This window comes from Protomyctophum bolini (assembly GCF_963924005.1).
Source record: "Protomyctophum bolini genome assembly, chromosome: 21".
NCBI lineage: Eukaryota > Metazoa > Chordata > Actinopteri > Myctophiformes > Myctophidae > Protomyctophum > Protomyctophum bolini.
Window position 1 is genome coordinate 21,492,375 of NC_137882.1, and position 27,762 is coordinate 21,520,136.

At 42.7% G+C, this 27,762-nt stretch overlaps 1 protein-coding gene across 1 annotated transcript in view; it reads right to left on the reverse strand.

Annotated features, from left to right (window-relative positions):
* Positions 1-27,762, reverse strand: part of LOC308336417 (uncharacterized protein) — a gene marked incomplete at its 3' end in the record, with an annotated part of 688,546 nt that overhangs the window by 122,386 nt on the left and 538,398 nt on the right. The window contains exons 8-13 of the mRNA XM_080793780.1: positions 26,279-26,415; positions 25,839-25,960; positions 25,573-25,681; positions 24,670-24,921; positions 23,248-23,375; positions 22,317-22,647 (exon numbers count right to left, since the gene is read on the reverse strand). Of these exons, the coding sequence (XP_080649906.1) occupies positions 22,317-22,647; positions 23,248-23,375; positions 24,670-24,921; positions 25,573-25,681; positions 25,839-25,960; positions 26,279-26,415 (1,079 nt within the window). The remainder of the gene's footprint in view (positions 1-22,316; positions 22,648-23,247; positions 23,376-24,669; positions 24,922-25,572; positions 25,682-25,838; positions 25,961-26,278; positions 26,416-27,762) is intronic.

The window sequence follows — 27,762 nt, forward strand, 5'->3', positions numbered from 1 at the left end:
GCGTTTTGTTGTCACCTTTCCGCTGACAACAATTCTGCCTGACAGATGGGTCTTTCTGGCGTTTGCCTCCCACAGTAATGCACCGTTCTCTTACAAATAATGTACAAGGCAGGAAGCACAGGTCCAGCCAAAGCTACATTTCAGTCTCTTTCAAGGACTTTCACTTGTAGAGCCTGAGGTACTTACAATGACCAATGGCACAGACTCGACCCCTGTGTGCAGTGTCTTTTCTTTTTTTAAGATATGTTTGTGGCTTTTTGCCTTTATTGATAGTTGTGCAGTACTTTGACAGGAAACAGGGAGAGAGAGATGGGGGATCAGCACTTTAAGTCAGCCTGGGTGCCAGGACCGCTAGGCCGGCCCGGGCCCTCTGTGTGTGTCTTGAACATCAGAAGGCTGTGTGGCCCGTTTCTCTGCCACATTCAAGCACATTTTTTAATGTTTTTTTCTTGTGGCTTTCGCCTTTATTTTATATATTTATGGCGGGATAGGCAGTAGGCTGACAGGAAATGGGGAGAGAGATGGGTGGGTGGGTGACATGCAGTAAAGGCCGTCGGGATCGGGAGTCGAACCAGCGGCACACTGCCAGACTGTTTTATTTCTTCTCTGGTGCAAAGATTTTGGATCTTTCTCTCCCGAATTCCAGTCATTCTTCAGCAACACCCCTCCTCTTTCCACACGGTGATCTTGAACGCAGGCACAAACGAGGTGCAATCTGTAAAAGTGAGTAATGACCACGAGGCCCTGGCAAGCTCAGTTAAAAGCCTCTGGTCTGGTCCCACCCTCCATCACAGCTCTGACAAATTCAGCCGCCTTGTTAGGGCAGACAATCAGCCATGTAATTGTGGTGTTATGGCTTATGGCTATATTAGCCATTTTAACCAGTTCTGGAACACCCCTAGTCTATACAGAGACCTCTTACAACCAGGCGTGCAGCAGTGCACGTTTTGGCCCAAAACATCTCCCTCCACCTACAGTAGTCATTCCTCGGGTATGAAATGACCATTACATCACCCATACTCAGTTATTCTCATCTCCCTATTGAGAATCCATCAGTAAACTACTGCTTGAAGACTACTATCTCACCCCCAACCTGCACCTTAAAGAGCATAGAGGACCTCCCCCATTTCAGAAACATTTCACTGACATACTGTACAATGTGCTCTTTTACAAGGCACAACTCCCCCCAGGACATGATAGTTCACTGACTGAGGCAAGTGTCTGTTATTTTTATATATATTTTTTTATATATTTTTATTTATTTTAGCTCGGAAACCTGCTCTCAAAAAGTTATTTTAAAGTGAGACTGGGTTTAAAAGGTGAGCTTGTTCCACTTTGGTTGAATATTCTCACATTATTGCATATGCTGGGTCCCTGAACCAGTAACCTCTGATCCAATTCACTGGTAGATAATTTTTTTCTCCCCACAACTCAATGCTGCATATATATAAAGAGCTCTTTCACAAGAAGCTAACCTTGCAAATGATTATAGATTTTCCAAGGCTTTTGTATGTATACATTATGTTTTGTGTGCGTTTATATGTGCCTGCATGCATAGTTGCATACATGTGTACTTCTATGGACATCAATTCAACTCGTTGCTGAGAGGCTAATCCATGCCTTTTCATAGAAGTAGATTAGTGCACTGCAGTGCTCTCCTATTGGAACATTGTGCCAGCTGACACCCATCTCACTTAGGTCTTCCTTGGCTGTCTGTCTCCGCATGTCTTCTTTGGCCTCCCTCCCTTCTGGTCTCTCTCTCTTGTCAGTCGGAGTACGTGCCCAGCCAATCTCCTTCTCCTGTCTGAGACAATGTCAGACAGTGGTTCTACCCCTGGCCTTCTCATCACCACCTCATTGGTGATGTGGTCAACAGCTGACTGTCTATTTCTTTATTTATTTTCCCCTCCACACGATGCTGCATTGAGTAAACACGAAAGAGACCAAACTCTGGTGCCTCACCAACACATCACATGGGAAAAGACGTTTGTGAATACACGTCTATTGTACAGACAAGTACCAGTCAGTTTTTCCCTCAATGTGTGAAATCTTTGAAAGATGTTTTCAGTGCTTTGACAATTGTGGTTAAACAAGATTCAAAACCATATCTTCTCCAAAATATTTACCATAAATTACATCATTTGAAAGCTTACATTCTGTACTTTCATAATCTGTAAGAAGCTGACCATGTAGGTGAGTTGTGGCACAAAGCATTGTAACTAGTCTGCAGACCAGGGCACAGGGTTGAATAGCTAGGTGGCATTTTACCTATTAAAGCCACTATGGAAGAAATGCTTACTTTGATTTCCCCCAGGCTTTTTGCTCTCTGAGCTGAATGAAAATGCCTCCTTTTTGGTACATGACCCAACACATGCACACACGCATGCACACCCACACACTTTGCCTGCATTGCTGGGCTTGATGTGGATTTAATGCATCATGACAAAGGGATAGCTCATTATGCACATGGGCCTGCCTGAAAGTGAAAACAATACCACACTGGCATGATTCGCACAGTAATAAATACATCAAAACGATATGTCCCTCTTCTCAATCCATAGAGTTTCTTCTAATCAGTGCATCCAAATTTACGTTTGTGCCACATGTCATAAGAATTCTCAGGTGATATCTCAGATTTCCTGAGATATCGGACGGACAGACAAACATAATACAATCAGCCATAAAAACACAATTGTAGCCTATCCTTAACATCCACCTAGTAATTTCAAAACATACAGGTTTATTCATGTGGCATCCTGAACTGAAAGCTCTGATCGCTATAATGGCACCTGAGCAGAGGATGATTCTCTGGGGTGAGGCGAGCAGATGTGCTTTGAGTCCCGAAGCGCTTTGAGTTTGCTTTGCAGACATGTGTTATTAGGGTTAAGGGTTACTCTGCTATTCATTTGTGCACACATGTTTCTGGGGCATGTGTGTGCATGAATAATGTGTTGATGTGGCAAAGAGACAGTTTCCATTTAATGCATTTATCCACCTTTCCATTTACTACTCTTATGCGATAGGAGGAGATGACGCCAGTACACATGTTGTTGTTGTTATACATTAATTATAGTGATTCTCATCATCTGCTAGAGCAGAGGGTGTGAAACGTTTCTAAAATCAGTCTGGAATACTATTCAATTATTCATGATGAATCACAATGAATGACATTAAGTTACACACGTTGGGTCCGTATTTACCAGATTAGACGTTCTGCCATCTGTTGTACACTTCAATAGGCCTAGTTACCAGTAAGACGACCCTGAGGGCGAGAAGCGACCTCCAAAGCTTCCAACGTTTTCAGGAGTGGCCCGTTTTGTACACAATGCGGCAAATCATTAACACAGCGTCCGATTGTGGTGAAACTGTGCACGTATATTCCCACTAGGCTGAGGAAGAAATGCCACCTGACATTTTTCCAAAAACGATTCTATCCTGGTATCCTTCATTTATTCTATAGTCCTACAATTTATGTGTTTGGATTTGGGCAACACAAATTGTGTAACATCGATAGAGTCGACGAGTCGTACAAGTTAAATGTGTTAGAAAAAGTGTTACCATCTAATCCCCCATTTGTCAGTTTCATTTTTCGATAAAGCCCCAAAAACCAACTCCTTCAAGCGAGAGAGATTGCAAATAGCCTCAACACATGTAAAGCCCCAGGCTATTATCAATAATTTAGTGGGCTTAACAGTATGGGTCAGTGCTCCTGCACAAAACCTTTCAAGACAAACTGTGGTAGGATAACTTATATTTGATTAAATCAAATAGACGTTACACATAGATCCTGTCACTGTGCGATGGCTGTCCTAATTGTCTCCACCAGGCAGAAGGCATGGGGAGAGAGTATGTTTTGCACTCCGTCCGTGTGTGTGTGTGTGTGTGTGTGTGTGTGTGTGTGCGCGTGTGTGCGTGCGTCCGTCCGTCCGTTACCAGCTTAATCTCCAGCACCGTTAACCCATTCTGGGCGGGAACCCCTTTTGGTTTTTTAACTAAGCATTATGTTATACTTTAGCTATTGAAAAATAGCAGATCTACAAGCTCATAGCGCTACGAGCTTGTAGGTCTGCTATTTTTGAAAAATCGTGAAAATGCTTTCATGAAAATCTTGGGCCAATGGGTTAAATTACAGCTTTTAGCTGTAATAAGAAATTATTATTATTATTATTATTACATCCAATATGCATAAAGAGCATACAGCCAAGAAATCTTTCATCACATGCAAACACAGCTACACAATGCATATTACATAGAGGGAAATTACACATCACTGCCCAGTAAATAACACTGTCAGTCTAATGGTCCCCCGATGTTGTCTACATATGTGTGATTGCAGTGCTGGGCTCCACTGGGAGCTGCCTGCACATTGGATTAGCAATTTTCCATCAGCTAGCGCTGCATGATAAATCATTCAGCATTTACTTGCCAATCTGTAATGCCTGTAATGTCATATAACATTTGAATATCTTTTTTGTCCTGGCTATAGCCATACACAATTTATTATTACCTTTTCTTTTGGACAAATAGAATACATGCCAATGTCAGTTTTCATGAAATGGGCATGTGGACGTGTGTGTCAGGTCACAGGTGTATGATAAGTTTGGCTTCCTCAGCACTTCAATTGTCCTTATCTCCCAGTGGAGCTACATCAGCATTGATTTTAATAGCAAAACGGCACTCAGTTTTACCACTAAAGAACAAACGGTACATTTTGCTTACAAGATGCTTACTGTGCATAATGAAAGCATGACGTATGTATGACTGTATAGGTAGTAGTAATAGCCTACTAGTAGGTAGGTATAGGTAGGTAGGTAGGTAGGGTCCGGGACATGCTGGTCTTCTAATTCAGCCTGAGAAATGGAGTTGGAGAGGCCCTTCGGCCATTAGCCGGAAAAGATATTGCCCTCCGGCGGCGCGGAACGAAATAACCGATGAACAGTGACTTGGCCTCTAATTCAGCCTGGGAAAGGCACACTGCTGAATCATACGCCTATATGAAAAATACTAAAATACATATCTTATTTATTTTTATTTTTATAATTGTATTTTTTTGTTCGGCCTGAACTGGACCGTCCATTCGGGAGTTGTCCCGGATTTCCCAATGGTCAGTGTACTGTCCTCACTATGTGCACATGTACATAGTTAGACAGTCAGCCAAACTCCGTTAGATCGACCATTACTAACCCTATCTCTAACTCTAACCTAAACATAACCGCAAGCACAGGAGCAGCGCATCCCTCACCTACTTTAGGACCTATAGTTAACCGAGTTAATCATAATAACAGTATGTGACTCTTATTGTGTTGTTGTTTGGGTTAGATTTCTTTAAACCTGGTGCAGGTGAAAATAAAACTACAATAGGTTTTTGCTGTCTCGTCATGTTGTGTCTATCTGTCAACTCACTTGCTGTGCATTCTGCATTCAGCACGCTCTGATAGACATGTCAAAAGATTCTCCTCTCCACCAGCAGGGGGTGCTGGAGCACCCTCCGCACCCCCCTTCCAGCGTTGATGCTTAATCCGGTCGTTTAACGCATCCCTCAACAACATTAATCCGGTCGTTTTTTTAAGCATCCCTCACCTACCTTAATCCGGTCGAACTAACGGGAGGTCGAATTTTAGGGCAGCACCCGCTTCCAAACTCATGTGTTTTATTGTCACACTTGCACATCATCAAGTAATGGAGACGGAGTAAAACTATGAAAAAGAAAGAAAATTACATACAGGCTGTAACAAACTATCAAACAAACAAGCAGGTGAACACACTGATCTAATCTACACAGTGAAAATCCTAATCTACCATAGCACATGTGAAAATGTATCAATTATGCATGAACACACTATATAAAGTTGTATACCAAATCAGAAAATACAGTATCCTGACGTCTGAAAAAGACAAGTTCCCACTTGCAGACAATGATGTTGATGGCTCAACAAGAAATGGTTATTTTTTATGTTTTGAACGGGTAGCGGTCACATGAAGTCAACAAGAATTAGTTATTTCAGAGCACACACATGATTAAGAGCACATACACCTGTGTGCTATCTTCTATTCAATACACATTACACAATACACGTTTCCTGGGGTCTATTAGGACTATAGTAAATAATAAATAAAACAAAATTCCATAATATTTTGTAAAAATAATACATATTTAGCCCCATGTTCGAATGCCCCCGCCCCCTGTCAAAAACAGCTAAAATCCCTAAAACAAAAGAAAGCAGCAAATGAAAAAAATGAACACTCATCTAATAACAACCTAAAACATGAACCTTGGTTAAAAGAAAGTTGTCATTTAAATGCTGAATAAATCCTTGACAAAAATTCCACTCCAGTGAATTGGTAGACACTCCCTGAGCACTGAGCAGGCTTCAAGCGCACTCTTTTAAATCGTCCGGTAGCCACGCCCCCCCCTCCCCTTCCCCACACAGCTGCTGCAAACAACATATTTATACACGAGCTCCTTTAGTTTCAGTAAAAATAGTGAAATAAACAACTTTAACTTATAATAACTTTACACCTCATGGAAGTTAAGTAGAGTCTGGGTTGTTAGGACGTGAAAACTGCTCGGTCACAAAGTTGAAAGAGGTTTTAATTAATCTTCATAACCTGCTTGGTCGATTTGTTTTGAGTTTTTATTCTGCACAAATCTGCATGAGGTGAGTTAGCAATAGCTACCTACAGTACGCTAAGCGTGTGTGTGTGTGTGTGTGTGTGTGTGTGTGTGTGTGTGTGTGTGTGTGTGTGTGTGTGTGTGTGCGTGCGCGCGCGCGCGAGAGAGCGAGGGAGCGTGAAATGAACAAACAAACAAATAAATGTGCTTGAAGTGCTGTGTGCATGCTACTCCTGGTCGAGTGCCTCGACTCGCTAACAATTACCAGGGCTATGTGCATTCATGGGTCCTATACACATTTATAGAATAAATAGGCCTACAAACATGTTTTGTTTGGGTTGTCACAGCACCGCAAATCCTTGTATGAAATGTACCAATGATGTTTTGAACTGTAATAAATTTGGCAGTTAATTGGCACCAACTAGCTAGCCCTGAAACATGACTGCCATGATGATTATCATGACTTATTGCACCCTGTTTTTAGCGCTCGCTACATTTACAACTTTTAGTATATATACGTAAAAGTTGTAAATGTAGCGAGCGCCAAACATATTTCAAATATAAAGTACTCACAATTTGTCCCAAGGGTATTATAGTAGTTGCAGCACCAGCGATTATATTGATTGAAAACTTTATTTCAGACACAATGGGTCCATATACAAACAGGGAAAACATGACAGTAAATACAAAACAACACCACAGAGATAGCCTATGTATCAGGCTATTTTCGCTCCAGGCAGTCCTCAATTAAAAACATATAAACATTGCCTCCAGTGTTTCCAGAAACATGAGGAGAAGACTGTGTCACTCTGTCTGATCCCTGTTAAGGCCATAATTAATACATTCTTTGATTCAAAGATGCATACAATGAGGCTGGTCGGTGCCATTGATACTGGGAGGAAAGTACTGGCCGCTAGCCAGATGTATGGAGGATGGAGATGACTGGAGACACCGCTGGAGGGCTCACCATGAATTAAAGAGGCTCTGGGTTCCACAGTTTGAATTCAGTTTCAATTAAGGTAAGATTGCTTTTTATTAATGTTTTTGCTTCTTGCTGCTGCTGCTGTGTGTGTGCGTGTGTGTGAGCGCGGCCGTGCGCACTATTGCTGTCATTTTGAAACCTAATAACTGGGTGGCAATGAAACATGTTCAGTAACTGTTTCTGGCTCTGGAATTGAATGCTGATGTGAATCTACAGTTTGTATAATATGTTATATTGTATCTTCTGTTGAAGGTATGCGAGTTGTGACAGGGAACAGCATGTGTCTGTGGCTCTCGATCACTTAATAATCCTATGAGTTAATTGGCTATTTCCTTTTTTGAGCTAGATATTTTGATCTTTATAACAGCCATCAATTCCAAAAACGGAAGACTGATAAACAGTAGGTTGTGTTGTGTTGTGGTGGATCGTTGTGAGTCGTCAGTGACCCAGGGGTGGTCTTTAAGAGTCTGTTATGGGTCCCAGGGACATTTTATGATTCCCACTTCAACTATGTTAGGAGTCTCTTTTTTCCCCCCATGGGTCTATGATGGACAGTCAACACTGAACAAGATACAAAGATCATCTAGTGTAACATACAGAACACATGCTGAATGCAAAGACAGGATTTGCCTCTGACTGAAACATCCAAGTTCTAATTGGCCATAATGCTGAAAGAGGACAAAGAGTTCTCTTTCAGCGATCTGGCTCTGCAGTAGTCGGGGGGGGGGGGGGGGGGAATCAACACATAATCATCACATAATCATCATCAACAACAAAAACAACTGATGTTCAGCCCTCTCAATATTTCATTGGCAGAGGCCAGCTCTGAAGCATGGTCCGCTGTCCAAAATGCACACTGGTCCAGAAGCCCTGTGTGGCTACAGCTGGTCTCTCTCTCTCTCTCTCTCTCTCTCTCTGCAAACCATGCACAGACACACCATCACACCTACACACACAGGCAAACACGGGCTTGCACTGCCTTGGAGACAAATTAGCACACATACAAACACAACCCCAGGCATGTACACAGAAATAATTTGTACCTGTAGGCCTACAAAGACATACACATCAGACTACACATCACAATACATTCATGTACCCTACTAAGGTGTGCTACACTGCACATGCATGCAAACACATGCACACCTACCGTGCGCAATCATACACACTCATAATCTCCACATGGCACACGCATATTGCCAGTCGGATATTGATTTTATATGGAGAACATATTACCCAACAATAGCAACCCTTGTTATTTCAAACCCCACAAAAACGATCTTTTCTGTTGAAAATCTCTGTCGCCATTTCTTCACTTTAGTACAATACGAAGTTATTAGGCCTGTCAATGTTTTCACTACATTTCTCTCTCTCTCTCTCTCTCTCTCTCTCTCTCCATTTGGCAAAAACAACACTAAAGCCATTATCAGCCCGTCATGGGAATCAATGTGGCTCATAACATGGGTTCGCAGAGTACAGTGCTGAAGCAAAACATGAGGACTGAAAAAACATGTTTATCATGAAGATTCACCTTCTTGGTACAGTATATGTGCAAATGGTCGTCTGCATTTAAATTAACAATTGTTTCCAGTTACACAATGGCACGTTATGACGATAGCAACGTGCATGCTTTGCGTTCAGTTAAGTGCAGTGAAGTCTGACATGACGCTGATCGAGGCTGTGCTGTTCAACATCACCCATGACTGCTAATTGACACTGACAAAACTACAGGTATTTCAGTGTCAGAGCAACTATGGTTATTATTTATGTTAGGAGTTAACAGTAATTTAGGAGAAACTGCCGTTTTGTTTTAGAAATTAATGTATTTGTTCATATGGGGGTGCACATTATTATTTTGGGCTAGTGGGGAGGTACGGACGTTCCTATTCTGCCACGCTATGCTGCATTCACGTTAATGCTGCGAGATGCAAAAGATGCAAAGCTACAGTGTATTTGTAGCATTAAGCAGGAGGAGGATCCCTTTAGCAGCAGGTGCTTGTTTATCGTTAGCACAACCACTACAAACATTTCTCACCGAATGCTGCAGGCTCCATGTTTAATTAAGTAATTCCAACATGTGTAACCTACATGGTTTAAGTGACAGATGCATGGTTTTCATATTGTAAATAAGAGCCACTTGTAATGACTAGTCAACACTAGTTTTATTTCTAAGTCTACTTACAGCACGTTAATATCACTTTTGATGCCTTTGAGTTTGATCTGCCGCGCAGCAAACATTTTGACGACGCATGCACACTGGCGCACCAGTATTGTCCACCACTGTTCATATGCCATGACGAAACATTAGCTGCGAGATACAGTGTCGATGCAGGAGGAAGTTTTTAAGGGGCACTTGTAGAATTGTTTGCCGTAACACAGCGGGGCAGTTCTCCAAGCTGCAGTCACTGCAGTGTACGTATTCAATGTGAATGTACTGTACAGCAGTTTACATTGCAGTCTGTCTATTCAATGCAGAGTAGCAAAAACGAGTTCCAGCGTTTGAAACTAAACATCTACAGTACTGCTTATCCAAGAGGGAATTGATGTATGGCCTGGGGAAAGGTTGGGCTTATAGGCTTTAGGCAGTAGTACTAGTCAACTCGACTACAACCACTACAGATGTGCTATTTACTTAAAATATTATGTATACTATTTCTGCATGGCTCGCTGACATTTTGGTGTGACACATGGATGTTGATAGTTACCAATTTGAAGTCGAGGATTTGAACTGATTTCAGGTAGAGAGGGGTTTATAAACTAACAAGACTATAATGTGAGCTCAACCTAAAAGCTCAACCTAATAGCAAACACTGTGGTTTTATTTAAGATGTCGAATAGATTATGAAGTACTGCCCTCAGGTGGAAGAATCTATTGCTATACTGGAAATTATTGAATTGTCACAGATGTGTTTCTCTACAAATACAATGTGAGTGTCGAGACAGGTACACATGGGGGCATATACAATAAATAGGGTGCATATTATATCATGCACCCTGAAAACAGGAGGGAACCTCTGCTCTAAATATTCATGTCCACCCATAGGAGGTGTCGCAAATGTTACAAATGTCTCTGTTACAATATCAGGCACAAAAATGGTCTTGTGAGTCATGTGGCAATGACCTTCAAACAGGGTTTGACACTCCTGCCAGGGTTTTGACACGCCTGCCATTGCAAAGAAAAGACTATTCAAATCACAGCCACAATTAAATCTAGCATGAGTCACATAATAGCCATGGTGTATGCACTTTGGTGGCACTTATATTGTGACTATGACTGTATTGTTAGATTTTGTTCTGATAGATACAAAAAGCCCCGGTCAGAATAAGCATATGGCTGGATCAACCGGCATGCCTTTAAAAATGTGCTAATGGCGTGAAATAATGCAAGCCTCTCAGAGGGTTGCCATGGTGACGGACAGTGGTGCAGTGTCTTGGTGGGAGTCATGACCACACAAGGCAGGACGTGAGCCTCTACGCTGCAACCCGCTGCCCCTCCTCACCTTTCTAACAACCGCCCCCTCTCCCCTCCCGAGGCTTTGGGCCCGGACCCAGCGTTCTACAACCCTGACCCTTGCCGACCCACATTTGCGGAGGCACACAAGTATATGTAAGCAACACAGGCGACGTGCCGGTGGTGTTTGTCGCTGACCCTGCCCCAGGGCTGGGTCAGATCTCCCAAATGCTATCAACGGTTGGCGAGATGGGGGAGGGTACAGCCCGCTGCAGCGGCTGTAAATTATATTCTCCGAACAGTAGACAAAAAGTGGGAGAGATGTGTGGCAGAGGCAGGCTGTTGTTCAAGCAGCTATAATGGATATATTAGTTTTGAGTGTACCAAACCAAGCATATATTTATTATTTTTGCATTTCTAGTCTAGGATAAATTTCCCTATGGCCCTTAAGTGCCATCATCCATTCCGAACGCTATATAGCCTCCAACCGCATTTGCGTTTGTACAGCAATTTTGACAATTGAGAATTAATGCATTAATTAAAAGTTCCAACACCATTTTATTTGCTTCATTCTTATCTTTATGATGAGGATTTCTTTTTTTTATGTCAAAACTACAGTAATAGCTCTGAAATATTTTATTTAAGAGTTGCTTCACTCAGTCTGACATCATCAGACTTAGAGGAAGAACATCTGGAAGAATCAATGATGAGCATTATTTCAGCTAATGGAATATGAATCACTCGAGTCACTTTTGGCCAAATTCAAAGACACCCTATCTCAGACACTCCAAGATAGCAGCCTATTATATGCTTTTGCATGCAGTGATACTTCAGAACTGAGAGTGCGATATTAAGCCATTCAGTAATGATTCTTTCAGCATGGAATAAAGACACTGACTAGCGAGATCACATAATATGGTAGTGTTCAAAATCTATACGGCATTCACTCTCAGTGCTTGTCCCATTTGACACGACACATTGACATTAAGAATTAGAGAGGGTCAAAGTGTACAGTATACATGCTAAGTGGTTTTATCTCGCCCAAAAATCATCCTCATCAGCCATTTGGTCCAAGTTAAGCAAGGGTAGGTTACTCTCCCCTAACTGCCTCCCGGTTGATCGGTGCAGTGCGATGGAATGATGCATATTCCATAAACGAGTTGCCATTATGCAATGCTTGTTAACATAATGCAATGAGAGGCACTGGCTCATTGGATTTGAATTTTAAAACACCTTAAATTTAGGACTGAATATGAGGAGACATGATATGCAGTATCTAGCCAGAGGTTTGTAAATGTTGCGTGTGCCGTGGCAATTACAATCACCCTTGAACACTAGTCGACGGTACAGTGGGACAAGGCATAGTGTGTGTGTGTGTGTGTGTGTGTGTGTGAGTGAGTTTCAGACATTGGGTAACATTTCATCTCCCACTCGACCCCACTGTCTAATGTTTTGTTCACACTATCCGCCTTTTATCAAGAAAGAGTCCTTTATTTCTGCTGCATATTAAAAGGAGGATAAAAAAAAGTACCTGTGATCCGGGGACCACCAGTGGTCCTTGACGGGGTTCCAGGTTGGTCCCCAGCTAAATGATGGAGAGTTTGTAACCAAATGGACCCTTATAGACCTTTAACTGTTGATAGTATAAAATGAAACCAAATGGACCCTTATGGGTTCATTTGGTTTAATTTTACGCTCTCAAGAGTTAAATTATTGTTAAAACATCAGTATTAATTTACAAGAAGAAAGAATTTAGTAGAATTGTTATTTTGATCAACGCTTGCCTGTTTTCTCTCCTATGGTACCAAGTTACCAACATCAATAAAGCATGGATGGAATTGTGGACAAAATCTTATCCAACGATAACAAAATATTCGAATAAGTCTTTGGTCATCAGTGGTCCGTGGCTCAAATGACAAATACATTGATATGAAAAGTGTTGAAAACCAACTTGCTTGCCTTATTAATTGCAATATACAGTAGTAATTGTAAGAACTGTAAGACCTACAACTCCATGATATAGCAAATACGATAAATTATATCAGGTAACAATAGGTTTAATAAAAGCTACTGTTTTATTTGGCCGGAGAGAAGAGGACACTGTTAGTCCAATTCAATTGTGTGTGTGTGTGTGTGTGTGTGTGTGTGTGTGTGTGTGTGTGCGTGTGTGTGTGCGCGCGTGTGTGCGCGCGTGCGTGCGCCCGCATCAGTGCATTATGTATGTAGGCTTATATCTGTAACAGATTTGTCTGAATACATCTATTGAGAGATAAGATCTGGTCTTATTTTCCACAAGGGAAATTTTCAGACCGCAATAGAGAACCTTGTTAATATATCAACTGTAACTTAAAGATGGAGTGCCGTGATTCTTTTCACCCACCCTAAAACATGATCATCAGGTATTATATTATATTGATATATTGTGATGTCCCTATATCGCAGTTCTTTTCATTTGCACATCGTTTGACTGTCAAGATTTCAGCCTCCAGGAAGAAACCCTAAATACAAAGGGAAGACATCATAGCACATAACAACCACACCAAGGGGTCTAATGAAGTACTGTCACCTCATAAACGCATACAAAACTGGAAAGAATACAAAAAACACGGCACTCCAATGGACAAAAAGAACAATTTAGTTAACATCAATGGAATGGAGTGATTGTGAGCGATGGTTGTGCATGCATATAGTTCCCATGTTTTTGCATACTCCATGCATGTGTGCACATACCGGTATGCACATCTTGCATTGCAGTTGTGTGCAAGTGTGTGCATGCACACGTGCGCCGTGCATGTTTTCTTAGCGTGTGTGCGTGAATGTGTCCATATGTCTCTGAAATGGGATTGCTGGCAGCAATTGCCCTGTTTTCCCTATTTCCCCACTGGCTAATCACAAGAGATCCCGTAAATCCTCTCTATCGCCATGGGATATAAAAGAAAGGCTCCTTCTAACCCCTCCCCAGCACCCCAGCACAACAACACCCCACTCCCACCCGTCCACATCCCTCTGGGGAGCACATTTCCTCTGAAAGAGCACACACTGGAGCCATCCTTTTTATATTTGCCACCCACCCTCAGGAGGAACTGCCAAGGCTCCAGGGGTTGTATAAGATGTGCCGTGACATCACCACCATTGTGGCTGACTAGTGGGAGACTGGCTCCTCCAGAACGCCACGCTCGCCATGCACACTCGATTGATGGCACGAGTACAATGAGTGTGGCTCCCCAAAGATAGACTGTTATCATAAAATATAGTGCAATAAGGAATCTAGGAAGTCGTTTAGCTGCTGGGCATGAGAGATGGAAGCATAAAGGCTAGCATATAACATTGTTTCGCTTCAGGACAATAAGAACAAGAGCATTTGAACTTCGGCTGCACCTTTCCGACGTTCGGTAGTGTTTGCAACTCCATGATTGATGCGATTGTTGAAAAGTTCAACATCGCCGTGATTTATTTACCGGTAGTTCCGTTTCTGCTTTCTGCCCAGGGTTTGATTCTGCAAGCAGCGAATGCAGCAATTATTGAAGAGAGCTCAGGTTGGATGAGGAGGTTAGGAGGTATTAGTCTCACAAGCCAACCTCCAGGAGGTACAACTGTAATCCCTCTCATATGGACCATAAACACAGCCTGTTGCAAGAAATAACTTCAGTGACAAATTTGCCACAGTGTGTCGGAAGAACATCCAGGTGGTAAAACCACCTGTTCCAGCGCTGAAAACAATGAATGCTTCAGTGGCTTGAGCGATAGAGCAAGCTGCGGTGTAGCTACCGAGTTTGGGGGGGTACAACTTTGATTATTCATAGCAACAATATAAAACACTTTCATTCTCTGCAAACTCTCTCCGGTTTTGGGAAGTTCTGCCGTAGCCACAAAAAAAAGGTTGCCGCTGTTTGGAGTCGAGTGTGCTGCAGGCATGAGGTCCGAGACAAGTGTTGCATCATATATCCACCCCCTCCCACCACCCGTCGGGAGGGCACGGATTAGCATCTGAGGCGGCATGCGTATCTGACAGGTCCACATGTATTTGTGATGAGAGATTAGATATACTGTCGTGCACTGTCATGTGGCCCCGGATACACTGCAGAGAAGCCCTTTGATGGTTTTAGAAGCCTTGAGCGGGTGACAATTACAAGCTCAGCGTGGCAAAGAGGGTCAAAGAGGGCAACATTTGATCGGCGGACTCTTCCGGCAGAAGGTCACCATAGAGAATGAGGTCGAGTGGTGGAGAGATTGTTTTTATGTGTGTGTGTGTGTGTGCGCGTCTTGTGTACTGTACATTATGCTGTCGGATGATGGGGAACAATTATTATTATTATTTTTTTTATCCTTTATTTACACGGGGTAGTAGCTGAGCACAAGTGCTCATTTTCAGCACAGAGTTAACTTTTGGTACCTTGAATTTGGGGAAATTACTTGACCGGGTGTGGTAGGGTTCAGGAAAGATGAGATGTATTTAGGACAATCTCTCCAACCATAGCTTTATACAAGAACAGGTGCCAATGCAGTTCTCGTTTCTCTGTCCGGGAGGGCGCGTGGAAGGACTAGGCTCTGTGGGTTGACTCCTGTCCAGGCCCCTCCTACGTCTCACCAGGTCCACTTTATATATAAAGGCAGTGGTTCTCTTACAATTTCCTTTTTTCGTATGTTTTTGAGCAGGTGAGATGTACTTTCTTGTTTTTGTGCCACTGTGGCCATTTCTGCCTGTCATTATAACGAAAGAGTTAGGAGAGCTCTGTCATGGTGGGAGATCAAACACGTTTCTCCTTGCAAAAGGAAATGTGTTCCTCTTCCACAGAACAGTGTTCACTGATCAGTGCACAAGAAAGCCAGCACTGAGCTTTCTTGTGTGCTGAGGAGGAGGAGGACACGAGGCATGCAGGAGGAGGAAGACACGAGGCATGCAGTCTCCAGGCACTAGAGATTATATAAGAGTATAGACGGTAAACATGGCCACGTTGAAGCAGTTGGACAGCTCACTCACGGAGTGGAAAGCCTTGGTGGAATTGCTGAGTTGTATGTTTTTCTTTAGCACGCCAGGGGAATAATTGCTTTAATCAAAACCGTTAATATCTTTTAGATTTTCATCTATTTATTATCTTGTATGACGGCTGTATGACACACACACACACACACACACACACACACACACACACACACACACACACACACACACACACACACACACACACACACACACACACACACACACACACACACACTAGCAATTGCATTCATTGTCACAAAACAACATGACCACAAATAGAAAGGGCTAATCCAAATGATCAACATTCTAAAATCCCATGGCTTTGACCCCAAAGTGTCATAGACGAGGCCATTCATTATCAGTATTTGGCGCGTCAGTTTCACTGTTTGACAAATACTCTGCCATTAACAGTCTTGATATGCCAATGATATACCGTACGTACCACTGGCCAGCATATAGGCCTATGCTCATCTGATTGTCCCCAACTCTCTCTCTCTGTGTGTGTGTGTGTGTGTGTGTGTGTGTGTGTGTGTGTGTGTGTGTGTGTGGTTTTGTCTGTGTGTGTCTGTGATTCTTTGTGCATTTGCAAAAATTATTGTAACTGTTGCCAGAGGGTTCTTATTGAAGTGGCATGGTGATATTGTATTAAATCCATCTGCACATTTTGTCAACAACACTCTGTCACACGTTTAGTAAAAAGGTTGACCGAAGTGCAGTTCAGTGCGGTCTCCAATGCAGAGCACAGTCACGTATTGTAGGGGAGGCCGTGGTCGGGTATCTAGTGAGTACCATGTACATCACCTCTTTAGGCATTAGGGGCTGAAAGTGCACATACTGTATATGGAATTGTTGGGCGGTTTGATTCATAATAGTTAATAGTTAATTGAGTCATGAAGTGTATAGAGCCTTGGATGCCGAAGGTTTAAGGTGTGTATATACCTCTGATGCCTGCAGCGAGTCCTGCGTTCAATTCCCGTGCCCGCGGGGCATTAATGCATGCCACTCTGTGAGATATTACTTTACATACTTGGGTACCATGTAGCAGTCTTCCTCTGGAAACGGTAAAGTGGCTGAGAGCTGCATTCAATCATTAGCAATTATACATCCACTTAACAAAATAGTTGTACATTTGTGTATTTTGCTACTAGAGTAATTGCCTGCTTTTTGCCTGACATCTTTAAGTGCCATTTCAGCTCCCCTTTGTTGGCTAATGCAATATGTAAGACCCTACAGTGCAAACCAGGGAGAGCGCATAATGTTGTTGATTTTCCCAGCAAAAATGTGTAGTGCTTAAGTTCAAGGGCATATCAATACAGTAAAATAATGGATTTTGAAATGTAATTTACCTTTTTTGACTGCTTGGTCAATCATGGTCTTGTTCTTACAGAGGCTTTAGCATAGTGATAAATGCCATTATGTTTGTGTGAACGAGTATTCATGTTCCCTATATGTGCAGCCTCTCGACTGTGCATGTTGCACATGATCGAATGCATGCTTCCGTTCAATTCTAATTCCCTGTTCCATGACCACCATCTCACGCAATGCGCCTGCAGGTAACCGCAAACCCCTGCAAGCAAATTATTTGCACTGATAACCCCGCACTCAGCATCTACAGTACCTGGCTTGCAACTCCCCGCCAGTCACCTGTCTGGCAGCTGTGGAGAGATCTTCTCATGTGCACACTGAGCACGCTGGATGTTGAACCCCCTTTTTTGCTCTCCTCTGAAGCGAAATATCATGACATCTGCTCATTATCCAACGTGCTCTTCCCGCTTGAACCCCTGTGACAGTCTGTCTTGCTCACGCCCCACTACTCACAGACATGTCAAAGCTTTTTGCAAAGTCTCTCGTTGCCTTGCATTTTGCCTCTGGAAACGTCATGGCTTTGAAACATTAGGGCTCAGACGCAAATTCTGAACATGATGGTCGTAGTCAACACTTTCTGCCCGCTAGGTGGTAGCATAAGCACAGCTAAGCTGTGCCAGGCATAGGCTCCAATTGTAACGGGGCCTCCGTTTCATTTCCGGGTTATCAGGGATAAAAATCCCATAGCTGGTGGGGAGGGAGGCGTTGCATAGCAACCAGAGCAATGCTAAAAGGTAAATTGACGGTCGCCACTTTCATATGAGTATACTGGTACGAACATGTACGTAGTTGGCACCTGTCCGGATATGTTCTTAGATGGTAGAAAAATAATTAATTGCATGAATAAAACGTATAGGTAAATCATGTCTCTGACACGTTGACTCATCCCTGTCATTGGGCTTGCTTTTTTATTTGTTTCCGTATTGCAGAAAACAAATGTGTCAACGCTTATTTATGGAGAAATTATGAGATATGTATAGCTACACGCACCTGGGGTTTATGGGTAGGCCTATCAGTGCATCCAGATGACCTAATGACCTGTGTTTTGGATGTGTCTCAACCACTAACAAACACACACACGAGATGTGAAGATCTATGACCTAACACAGGGGTTCTCAACGTTTTTGGCCGGGGACCCCCAGAAATGCTTTGGCAACGTCTCGGGACCCCCGCCCCACCCCCTTCCGACCCCCAATATAAATTAATTAGTAATAAATAGCTGTGAAATCCACAATCAACATGCTATCTCTTAATATTTAGAATGCGTCAAGTTTGCACAAACTGAAAATAGTATATTGATGCGATTACAGGAAAGTGTGTGCAATAATATATAGGAAATTATGTAAAAGATGCAGACAGAAAGATGCATGCTTGCATAAACATTCTATACGATCATGATAATCACAGCATCAGAGCTAGTCAGCCTAGTTTGCTTGAAAACATTACACAATTAATACACACATTTGACAGTATATAAATCCTCTCACCATAATCCATTGTTGATTGGGTTAATCACCAAGAGAAACAATATATGGCATAGATTTGAATAGTGTGTACATGAGTGTGTCAATCATAAGCATGTTTTATATTCAATTCTTAACAGTCGGTGAGAGCATTGTCGAGATTAAAGTAAAAAATCTCTGCCATGTTACTCTGTACAAGACCTGTAGATTCATACAATCATGAGACGGTTCAAAGCTGATGACATTCTTAAAATATAACTATGAAACTGCTGTTGGCTTGCAGTTCTTTTGTTTTCAACAAATAAATTACTGCATCATTCCCTCTGGGACCATTTCAGTTCCCTGTAACCCAAAACATTTTGTTCTTAATTTTTTTCAATTATTTTTGTGTGTGCAACGCACCAAATCCCAGTGCTTATACACACAATCCCAATGGAATATTCTGAAATATGCATACAAAAACAAATTGTAGGACACCAAGAAAGAATATAATTCATCAAAACACAGATGGCATTGTGATTCAGTTAGGATTGTCCTGCAATGGTAGGCCAACAATTTATTGTATAGTAGTACATAAAACGTTACTACTTGAGAGTTAACCTTACAAAGGTTTATTGGAACCCATGTTTCCCTCTAAACTGACCTGCATATCCAGTGAGGATCGAAATATCATATTTATTTTCAAATTACGTGACTCAAATTAAGTGACTCTCAAGTAATAACGTGAGTAACCAGAGCATTACACACTATTCCTCTATTACTGTTGCATTTAATAGGCTTTCATGAAAATGTCTCAACTGTCATATGATACTGGGTTCGATAACAGAGACTGGCATATGTGGTTGTTTTATGGGATTTGGATAATATATGTTTTGAGGAGAGTAGCATTCCCCAGCCGTTGTTATGCTAGTTTGCTACTTATTTCTGATTCAAAATTCAAACATATGTTACATACATGTACAGGGCTCGAAATTAACTTTTTTACTTGGTAGCACTGGTGCTCCCAAATTCAGAATGAAGGAGCACCAGAAAAAAATTAGGAGCACCCACCAAAATTTTACGAGCACCAATATGTAATCGATTTTTTACATTCATTATTATTACACTTGTAGCCTACAGCAGTGGTTCCCAACATTTTTCATGTCAAGCACCCTCAAATTGACACTCATTAGCCCACGGACCCCCATTTGAAAATATATGCCAGGGACCCCCATATGAGAAGATTTTTACGGCTCTAGCAGTGATTTTCAGTTATTTACATTTCAAGGACCCCCAGTTTGACCTGAATTAGGCTACCGTTCCCCATTTCTATCTCTGGGACCCATAAAATCAAAGTTAATTTAACTGAGTGTACAAATGTACAGTGAAATTGGTTTACCCATAGTATGTAGTACACTCTCAGAGTTTCAGACCCATAAGGGTCCATTTGGTTCCTAACTATCATTTAACCGAGGACCCCTAGGGATCCCCGGACCCCACTTTGGGAACCACTGGCCTACAAGCCAGTTGGTATGAGATGCTATTTTTGTGGCAATAAACCAGTTGAAAATATAATTAAATTCTAAATACTGTCTCTGCTATAATTTCTGAATTTGTAAATGGCTACAAAACCCTTTGTTTTATGTAGGCCTGCTTTTTGATTGAAGTAAAAAAAAAAATATATATATATATATATATATATATATATATATATATATAGGCCTACTGTATATATTTATGAGAAGTTATTTTCATAACGTCATCATAAATGTGTGTGTGTGACTCCACACATTCCATTCAATTGAGCCCTTTTGTTGTCTCTCACAGCTGAGGACCTCAGGTCCAGCTGATGTTGATCACCCAATCAGTCCACGGACTGACGGGAGGTTAGAGGAAGTAGAAGAAGCCAAGGAGATATTTCTTTAAACAATCATAACTCTGGACAGGAATGGACTAGGAACTTACTTTTTTTTTTACATGCTCAGATCTTTATGCTCTACAAGTTTAAATCATCTCGCGGGAGGGAACTGGCCCGCGACACTTTCGGTCGCGATCGTTTTGGTCGCACTACAGTAATTATATGCAGTAGCACTGGTGCGCCCAGTTATATTTTGAGATCGCACAGATTAAAATTCAGGCGCATTTGCGACCAAAATGGTCGCTATTTCGAGCCCTGTTGTATGTTTTACTTTTAACCCACTTTAACTATACATACATAACTATACATAATACATGACCCCATGTGTCCCTATTTGGGTCAAAACAACATATGATGTGTTGTGAGCTTTTTGTGGGTAGAGGGACAAAAGGATCCAGTAACCGACCGTAACATCAACAGCAGCAGACTAGAACATTGCTTTTTTTCCCAACGTTTTATTAATAAAATAAGTATAAAAATATAAATATAAAACAGTATGACCCAGCATTCAAACAGCTTGAATCCAGTGTACGACATTTATCCTACAACACAGTCCCCCCCCCCCCCATTACATAGTAACACCTACAATACATGATGGATGAGCCCACAGTTTGACAAACTGCACCGACCGTTCACAACTTCACATGGACATTGATAGCAAATAGTAAATGGTATATATACGGATGTTCATCATTAAAAACAGTTTTACAGTATCTAACGCAGCTGGCCGGAAAAGCTGTCTGAACCCCCCCTGCACCCCCCACCCCACCTACCCCTCTCACCATTAAACACTGATAGTATACAGTACTACTATCTCTGAGGCTGTTACAAAACACATTGTCCACACCACTGTTCACAAAAGTTCCTAAAATGGCAAAGGCATCTTTACTGATTATAATAGCGCACGCTAGGGGGGTTTGGAGTACTGTTTTACTTCTTCCATTTTGGCACCAGGGAATGGATGGCAGGTGTCTTTGTGTGTATATGTGTGTGTGTGTGTGTGTGTGTGTGTGTGTGTGTGTGTAACTCCGAGACACGGATAGATATAACAATAGAGGTGCTCAGTGGAGCTCATGTTCCCCACCAGAGAATCTCGTGTCATCAATATGATGTCATTCTTGCCCAAATATCGCGCCAAGTGGCGCTCCACATTTGGACGTTGGACTTGGAGGCCAGTTTATCCTGGCGGAATGTGGATTGGCAGGATGGTGGATCTGATGAGATGAATAATTTGCACGCACGCACTTTCATTCTCAGTTCACTCTTTAATCACACAGCACGGTAGCATAGCCATTAGACCATGGAGCCAGGGTTAAATGTTTCACCTCAAGTGAATGCTGCGTTCCAATTTTGACATCCGCTCAGCTTGTATCTTAAAATTCAAGAATGTAATACTCAATCAGAATCAAACAACGTCCTAGTTAAAAGTGCAGCCATGGCAGGTGAAAGAGAGCTGAACAGAGCTTGAAGGAGGGGGATAATAACATTACAAAAGAGTGTAGATACATTTATGTCCCTGTCTCGTCTCTGTGCCGCTAGGTGTCCCGGGTGGGGCTGTTGCCTATGTACATTTCGGCCAGCTTCTTGAACGGCGGCCCCCAGCCGCTGAGATAATCGTACTCGTGGTCGCTCTCGGTAGAGGCCGACTCCAGCGAGCTCAGGGACTCCGCCGGCGAGCCGCTGCCCTCGTAGGCGTACGTGGCCAGCGAGTCGTACGGCGGCGCCGTGGGGTCGACGTCGTTCTCCCGCAGCCGACCGTTGATGAAGTCCCGCACGTTGTCCTTGATGGGCGACGCCCGGCGGAAGGGGAACAGCATCTCGGGGATGATGTCCCGCCGCATCTTGTTGCCGTCGATCACCTCCGGGTTGCGCAGCGTGCCGATGTCGAACGCCTGCACGAAGGGTTGTCATAGTTATTACATAATGACCGTCTAATCGCAATCATTCGAAATAATAACATTTTTTGTCATAATGTCCATACATAAAAAGTTGAAATAGCAGATCTACAAGCTTACAATGCGCCACTTTGGGACACGTTGGAGGTGAAAAATGTCTTGCTATATTTCAGTTCTTTCTCATATTATCTGCCCTGTGCACCTTTTTTTAGGCTGGCCCAGCCACCGTGATTTTTGGTATAGAGAGGCGGGTGCCGCTGGGATCACTGCATTGGATCATAGTTATTGGTTCACTGATCTGAGCTTAAATGTGTACATTTAACCCATTCAGGACGGGAACCCCTTTTGGGGTTTTGTACAGTATATGTACAGTATTAAAAAATTACAAAATTGTGATGCTTCTATATAAATATCAGTTTTTTCAGAACACTTTAGAAGGCGTTTTTAAAATCTGCCTCAACCTGGGGCCGTTTCTAAAAACAAATTATTCTAAATCCTGAAAGTGTTCTGTCAGTGGTGCTCAACCTTTTCCATGTCAAGGACCCCCAAAAATGACATGTATTTGGGTTCAAATGTGTGATGGTGACAGCCCTATACCTGCGTGTCCTCCTCGCCGCCGCCCTCGTCGTTGTAGCTGACCACGTTGTCCCGCACGTCCTCCTTGGAGAGGATCAGAGGCTCCTTCTTCCTCTGTCGCCGCAGGGACGCGAACAGCACCACGATCACTGTGAGCGAGGGGAGGAAAGATAAGGGGAAAAGGAAATAACAGAACAGAGTAGTGTTCAGTCTGAGACTCGTACCCGTGCTTACGTTGCCATATGCACTAAAGAGCACGGTGGCGCGAGCAAGTGGAGACACACTTAGCTATCAGTGATATATTCCCGGCACTGCCTCAAGCATTCGTCTCCTCTTATTAAAGATTGAGCAGGAAAAAAAGAGAAGAAAAAACACGCTATTAAAAAAAAAGAAAACTTCTTTGGAATGAACCCCGCTATGCAGAGGAGTGCATGTGAGTTCATAATTCTCCTGGAAGCCCTCATTCAGGACAAGTAAAAACTCTGCTTCACTTATCTACTGCACCCCCCACCACCACCACCTACGCACTTTTCCTATCCACGTTTTTCCTCTCCGGTGGTTCAGGGAGTAGTCTTGCTTGTGTTAATTACTGTCACTTTTAGGGGCTCTATACTTTCCAACAGTTCCAATTGGTCTAAACGACATACGTAGGATGCTCTGCAGTGAGCCAAAAGGGAGGCAACGGGGGAAAAAAACGATAGAAAAAAAAGCTTGATGGTCGCATGTCAGAGGTAGGTGGGAAGACAGACTGTAATAGGAGTTAAAGCTAGAAAAGCCGTTGGATAATGAGCAGATGTCATGATATGTCGCTTCAGAGGAGAGCAAAAAAGGGGTTTCAACCTTCAGCATGCTCAGTCTGAACACAATTAAATCTCTCCACAGCCAACCAGACAGGTGACTGGCAGGGAGTTATAGAACTGGGAGATGCTGAGCGCATGGGCTAAGTCTGTCAGTGCCAATATGCTCGCATGAGTTGCAGTTTTCCGAGGGAGGGTTAGGGTTGAGAGAGAGCCACAGAACATGGAGGAATTGAAAGGAACATAGATTTTATTGTGTGTAACATGCACAGGGGGAGAAGGCTGCCCATGTAGACACGTAGTATTGCGTAGCCAGACCTAATCAGAGAACTTCCCTACCGATACATCAGGGCTAGGCCTACATAAAAAAAAGAAAATATAATATAATATTACAGAACCAATACAAAGACATCAGGGTGGTCCTTGATAGAGGGATGGTACCACAATTATAGTTTTGGGACACGCATGCATGCACGTACGCAGGCGCGCACACACACACACACACACACACACACACACACACACACACACACACACACACACACACACACACACACACACACACACACACACACACACACACACACACACACACACACACACACACAATACACACTCTCACACACACAGGGCATAGCCCACTCACTAAGCAGTATGATGACACAGAGCAGGATGGCCACCAGGGCTCCAGTGATCAGCCCGTCTGAAAAGGGCAGGACTTCAGGGTTGCAGGACTGCATGTTGCCGCGCCTGTCGCAGGAGCACACGCGCACGACGAGCGTGCTGGTGCTGCTCTGGATGGGGTAGTCGTTGTCGGAGATGACCACGGGCAGGAAGTACAAGCTCATCTCTCTCCGGCTGAACCCGCCCCTTCTCGTCAGGATGTTGGCAGTGTTATCTATCAGTGGAGACGCGGAATGCGACTTTTAAGGCGTCTAGAAAGCAATGCATGTCACCCTGCGAACTTTGAAAAACTGTCATGTCATGTACAAGCAGCAGTTATCAACTTGCCCAGCAGAATGCCAGGGTTATTGTGTTGAAATGTCGAACATAAATTGAGTCGATCTGACAGGAACAATAGTGCAGCAGTACTGCAGAAAATAGGCCTTGACACTGGTTCTTGATCAATGGCTGTGCTACCTACATTGTGCACCTAGACGGAGGTGTTTTTATTTTAGGATTATATTCCTCATGGCTATTTCCGTAGGGTTCACGTGGGAGAGAGTGTGATTCACCCATTGCTTACATCACATGGTGTAAACATGTGAAGTGTCAATAAACCTCTCAGTTGGTATATTTTGCACTTTCTATTCTCCCCCATCTTGACCCTGGGCACTGCCAATTAAACTTAATCACGTACATTTTCCTCCCACAATGTAACATCATGCCAGATGATGCAGTATACTGTACAGAAATCCCACTATGTAGTGCCCAAGACGTCTGTGGACGTCTTAGCAAAAAAACAAACAATGAATGAATGGATGTAAAAAGTGGGCACCCTGGGTTATTGTGTGTGGGCACACAATGTGTTTTTAAAAGCACATTGTACCTTCTCTGTCTTCAATGGTGAAGTTTGGGTTGGTGGAGCTGATACTGAAGACAAACTTGTGTCCAACGAGGGGCTCATCCGTGTCAACTGCACTTATCGTCTGAATCAACTGTGAGAAGTATAACATAGGAACTGTTCAAAATGGTCATTCATGCCTGTCTTTGTTTCCCACACAGCTTCCAGTTTTAAGTTTCACTTACTTACGTAATTGTCATTGACACAATAATTCCACCAATATTTATTAACTATGAGATGCATTAAATCACCTGTCCTGCTTTGACGTTCTCACAGACAAATGTGTCGTAGGGCATTGCAAATTCTGGTGCGTTATCATTGACATCCAACACTTTGATGAATACCGGCACTCGAGTTGTCTGCCGTGGGTTATCTGAAACAGAAATGTACAAAAAACATTTGCCATGATATAGAATCTATACAGCGCACGCATGCACGTGTGCACGCACGCATGCACACACCAATGCAAAGTCAATTGATAAGTGGTTATAATGTAATATATAATCACTAGCAGTATAGCTAATATCTAAGAGATAGAATCACGCAATCACATATCCATTATCCATGCTAATACTGACAAGATAGCATCACGCATTCTGTCGGAGGTATAATTACTGGGAGGTGAAGCTAGATATTAAACAGATATAGATCATATAAAATAAAATGAGGCAGAAAATAAAAGAACAATTACTTATTTCCGTTGCGACCACAGAGATGTTGTGCCACTTGGACATCTCTCTGTCCAGTGCTTTCAGCGTGGTGATGGTGCCGTTGGTGGAGTCGATGTTAAACAGCCTCTCCAGATCCGTGTGGCGGTCAATGGAGTATCTAAACAAAATGAGCAGGAGGGGTGGTGGGTGGGTGCCGTGTTTCTGGACCTGTGCAAGGCATTATATACAGTCAATCACTCCTACAGTACTTCTCTGAGCTGTCTAAAATGAAGCTCTTTGTTCACTTACTTCATTCGATTCAGTCCTATACCGACTTGTTTGCTCCTGTGTTTTGGATTGAAATATCAAATATTATCTCTAAAGAGCCTGCATTACGGGAGTGGATCTAGCTTTGGATCATTGTTGTCACCACATTTGAGGAATGTTACTTTACTGATTATGTTATGGATTATTTTCAATACTTTTACATCTACTCCACTACATCTCAGAGGCAAATATTGTACTTTTTACTTACAATTTTCTTTTATTTTATTTTTTTTTAAATGGTGCAACCACTCCAAGGAACAGCAATGTCCGTGTGTGCCTATGTATGTGTTGGTTCATGAGCACCAGTATCACTATGACTACCAGTAGGGGCGCTGTTGTGCCAGAAACGGAGAGAGAGAGAGATAGTATTAGTGCTGCACTGTTGCCTGCTAATGAGAGAGAGGAGAGGATCACGGGTGTGATTTTTACTATAGGGAGGGAGGAGTTTAGCTCAGAACGGGTTATTCTGGTTGCCATTTTCCTGCCTACCAGTAGGCTAGTAGGCTATAGTAGTAGGCTGCTGCTTAAATAATTAAATACACGCTGTATGGTTTCTTTGATTTGGGTGTCAGCTGACAAAATAACATAACCTTCAGCAACATTCCCAAATACATGTATGCTCTGCTCTCTACCTGTCCTCAAAAGAGCATGACAGTGTAATCAAAATAATGATTGATGGTCAGATTGCATACAGACAGATTATTTATTTACTGCGCAGAGAACACATGTTTGACTGATCACTCGTCACTCTCGTGGTGTTTTTCCCCCTCTCCCTGGTTCCACAAGGATATGTCCACGTCTTCTCGTCAAGTAAGATGTAAATATTGAGAACTGTTTTGACGTGAGGGGAGGGGAGGCGGCTATCGGATCAGAAGAACACCCGAACATTTTCTAACTGAATAATAATAATCCCACCGTCGACCCAGAGCCATAGAGTAGAAGAGTTGCAAAGCAAACTTACGAACTACAGACTGGCAGCCAAGTAGCCTAGCATCCTACTAGCCTACATGTAGGCAGGAAGATGTCGCCCAAATAAGCCACAATCCTGCCGATAGCGTCACTGCGCTCTCCCCCTATAATTACTACAGTATGTAAATCGTTATTATTATTACAAAACATGCATTAACCACTCTCACAAAGTGACACGTTGTGAGCTTGTAGATCTGCTATTTCTAAAGATTTATATATTGTTTTAACA